General features: G+C 38.9%; 1 protein-coding gene across 1 annotated transcript; it reads right to left on the bottom strand.

Annotated features, from left to right (window-relative positions):
• Window positions 1-369: 369 nt before the first annotated feature.
• On the bottom strand, window positions 370-2,322 carry LOC145028392 (cytochrome P450 Tp4149-like). The gene is made up of 2 exons (XM_078977075.1): window positions 1,256-2,322; window positions 370-1,057 (listed from the first exon to the last, which is right to left on the bottom strand). Exons 1-2 carry the CDS (start codon window positions 2,168-2,170, stop codon window positions 449-451), a joined length of 1,524 nt encoding a protein of 507 aa, XP_078833201.1. The 5' UTR covers window positions 2,171-2,322; the 3' UTR covers window positions 370-448.
• Window positions 2,323-4,100: the final 1,778 nt, after the last annotated feature.

The raw sequence follows: 4,100 nt of genomic DNA, 5'->3' as shown, positions 1-4,100 counted from the left end.
AGATTCGCGTAGTACCATGAGCTTAATGTTCTAGTGGCTAGACGGTGCCATAATGTATCATGGACCAGTGGCTATATGATTCATATGAGTGGAACCCTTTAGTTATCTGATTGAAGCTCTTAGGCTCAAATTGTTAGTCTTGTTGGCATGTTTGGGTATTACTGCATTGTCGGGAGTCGGGAGACTCAGTGACAAGTTTGTTTGGATCACGTGGACAATAAAAAGTTGTTGGGAGTATTAATTGTGCATTTGAGAACGGAAATTATTTGTCTTAATTTTTGGGATCTACGGTGAGACTTTCAATTCCTAGATTCTTCACTTGATAAACTTTTCACATTCTAGCTATACACAAAATCAACTAATTAAATCTTATCCATAATGTTGATCACGTTTATTTACTAATTAAGTGTCAACAACTTAGTGTTACAAAAGCATATGTAATGCACCACTAGAAGCGAGAAGTCGCCACAACAAGTAAAGGGGACTTTCTATGGAGTGTTAGTCCAGTGATCTCACTCATGTCCAGTTCATCCCCTCTCATATCATCTGGCACTGCAAAATCATATTTGTACACAAGATTTGCTAAAGCAAGCTCGTTAATAACTATTGCAAACTGAATACCAGGACATCCTCTGCGTCCAGCACCAAATGGAAGGAACTCAAAGTGCATCCCTTTATAGTCAATAGAACTTTTCAAAAACCTTTCTGGCCAAAACTTCTCTGCTTCCTCCCAGAGTGAAGGATCTCTTCCTATTGCCCAAGCATTAATAATCACTTGGGTACCCGCTGGAATGTCATAGCCCATTAATTTGACATATTCTGTTGATTGTCGAGAAATGAGTAGTGGAAGTGGAGTATGCAACCGGAGAGTCTCTTTGAGGACAGCATGTAAGTAATGCATTTTTTCCAAATCTTCTTCGGTGATCATAGATTTTCCTTGCGCTATTTCACTGACCTCTTTCTGCAACCTTTTCATTACTTTTGGATGTCTTATTAGCTCGCTGATTGCCCACTCTATGGCTGTGGATGTGGTATCAGTTCCAGCAGCAAATATGTCCTAGAAGAAATACAAAGCATTAATTGATGAATGAACTCAAAAAAAATACGACTCTTTGGAGAGAGAGAGAGAGAGAGAGAGAGAGAGAGAGAGAGAGAGAGAGAGAGAGAGAGAGAGAGAGAGAGAGAGAGAGAGAGAGAGAGAGAGAGAGAGAGAGAGAGAGAGAGAGAGAGAGAGAGAGAGAGAGAGAGATCTTACCATGATGGCAGCTTTAATGACATCTCTGTCAAGATTAAAGGACGTGGTAGTAGTGTGTTCTCTTTGAGCATCGAGTAAGATATTAACTAAATCTTGGCCTTCTTCATTTCCACCACTAACATCACCTTCCACTGCTCTTTTCTTACTTATATGTTCTTCAAGAACACTCTCGAGAACCTCATCAAATTCTACAGCAATTTTTTTTGTTCTTGCCTCTAAACCATTAAATCGATCCACCCATGACAGCCATGGAATATAATTCCCAACAGAAAAGGCACCAAGCAGGTATGTAAACCTTTTCAACAAGTCATTAAACTTTGCCCCATGAAACTTCCTCCCAAAGGCCACCCTGCAAACTACGTTGTTTGTAAAGACAGTTAGCAACTCGCCTAAATCGACTGTAGAACCGCAACTTTCTCCAATCTTGTCAATCATTAGACAGGTCTCCTCTTCTCTTACTCTTTGAAACGACTGAACTCGTCTACTGCTTAGAAGCCCGAGCACAGCAATGCTCCTCACCTGCCTCCAATACTCTCCATATGGAGAAAACGCTATGTCCTTAGATCCATAAGTAAGTGCATCAGGGATACTTAATTTGGGTCTGCTGGCGAAGATTACATCATGGGTTTTCAAGATTTCTTGGGCTGCTTCAGCTGATGAGGCTATAAGCACGGGTACACTACCAAGTTGAATGAGCACAAGTGGACCATGTTTTTGGGTTAAGGCCAGAAGAGAACGGTGGGGGTTTAGGCCAATTTTATGAAGGTTTCCAATAATTGGAAGCTTGCGAGGGGATGGAGGTTGGTTTTTGTGGGACTTTGAAGCAGATGAAAATCTTGCAAAAGGAGTGAACAGAAACAGCACAAGGATCACTGGAATAAGAGGAAAGAGAAGGAGGCATAACGACAGAAACATTATTTACAATTATCACTGGAATAAGCAGTTAACTTTTGAGTGAGGGTGAATGCTTATATATAGCCTCAGTTTAACGAGGTTGAGTCCTTCTCTTCTGGTTTAGTCGTTAGTGCGGTAATGATTTTTAGTATGCTAGGAAATTGTAGTGTAGTGGCGATCTCTGCAAAATCTGTATTGAATTTTTACTGGCGATCTCTGCAAAATCTGGATTAAATTTGTGTGGTTTATATATCACACACGTCATAACCAAATATTATATATAGGATAAGTTAAAAAAAAACAACACGGCACAATTTGATTACCATATGCCTAGAACTTCGGTGGTCAATGCAAATAGAATGAGTGTGACCTATGACGATCAAATAGTGGAACCATTATTATTTGAATTATTTCATTGATTTGATTATATCATATATTGGAACAATTATTACTTGGTATCATATATGTATACATTTATGAGAAAATTACACTTCTGGTCGGTGTTTTTAGTCAAACTTTTAAATTTTTGATATGGTTCCATCCCTTAGGCTATGGAGGGATTAGTGTCACTTTTGTTGTATCTCATGCCACATTGGCACTACATCAAACTTGTCACCCTGCATACAACTTTTGTCATTTAGATAATAGGGTGTCATATACCACACTATTATAATTTCACGTCATGCCACATTATTTTTCCTCCAACCCACAAAACTAATGGATGTTATATCACACCTTACGTGCACGCACACACACAAACACAAAGAGGTGCGACATATGACCTTCTCTCGTGGTAGCCTTACCGCATCACAAATATGGGGGTCGGTATGGTGTGCACCGCACATTACGGTGCCACCTCAGCAACCACATTGTGCGGTTAGGGGTGCACCGTATGGATGGTTTACCACATTTTTAGAAAATTAAAATGTTATATTTTTTAAATTTGGTAAAGGGTTGTTGAGTAGGGTGTCAAGTTGAGCTGTGCCCTGTTCCACGTTAAATTCCTTAAATTCTAAGTGTTTACTTATTATTATTATTATTTTTGCATATGTGGCTATTACAAAGGGCGTAATTAAGGTATGCGAGACGTACCTTGTTGAGACTTGGACACACGGTTTTGCCCCTAGTATGCTGGGTATACCTAGAGTACTTGAGTCAGGGGAAAACCCTAATTTTTGGGTTTTGGATCCTATAAAACCTCATTAACTCCTTTGATGATGAACTTATCATCAGCCTCCATCCTCTAAGAAGTTTCTCTCGAAACCCTAACTCCTTTTGTAAGAGTATTGATCCTTTTGAGTGAGTTAATGCGTGTTTAGTTCATTACGAAGGAAGAGGAACTCTTTGGAGAAGCATTGCCACCTTAATCATCCTTTTGGTCCCTTGATTTGATTTATGTGAGCATAAGTTACTCCAAAAGCTTAGAATAGAATATGTTGATGTTTTTGATGTCCGTAATGCATAAAAATAGCATCTTGGCGGCTTTAACTCAACCATGCAAGAGTTGATGTTCATAATATAGAGTTAGAAGGTTAGAAATTACTTTTGGGCCTCTTTGAGCCATGCAAAGACATCAAGTTGATGACTTTATCATTTAAGACATTCACAGGAACAAGATATATGAGTTGGATGTTTGTTCATAAAGTATTAAGTGCTTAAAAGTCAATTTGGGTTTTTGAGGCATACCCGGGGCATAACGAGCTTGGCTTGATTTCCCTCTCGAACGTAGTCTAGTACTGTAACATCCTATTTCGAGAAGTTTCTTATTTCGGGATTGTGGACAATAAATGGGTCAAGAAAAATCCTTGGGCTTCCAGGGAATGGGGTTTAGACCTTATTGGATGATGATAATGTTAGATAAGTGATTAAAGCCTTTGATTTGTGTTTGGAATGTAACATGTAAAATTTTTTGGTATTCATTTTTTACCCTTAGTTTGTGATTGGTTTGCAA

The sequence above is a fragment of the Lactuca saligna genome, chromosome 1 (genome assembly GCF_052625555.1).
Source record: "Lactuca saligna cultivar CGN05327 chromosome 1, ASM5262555v1, whole genome shotgun sequence".
NCBI lineage: Eukaryota > Viridiplantae > Streptophyta > Magnoliopsida > Asterales > Asteraceae > Lactuca > Lactuca saligna.
Note: the sequence above shows the minus strand (reverse complement) of the source record. Positions and strands in the feature narration are given on the sequence as shown.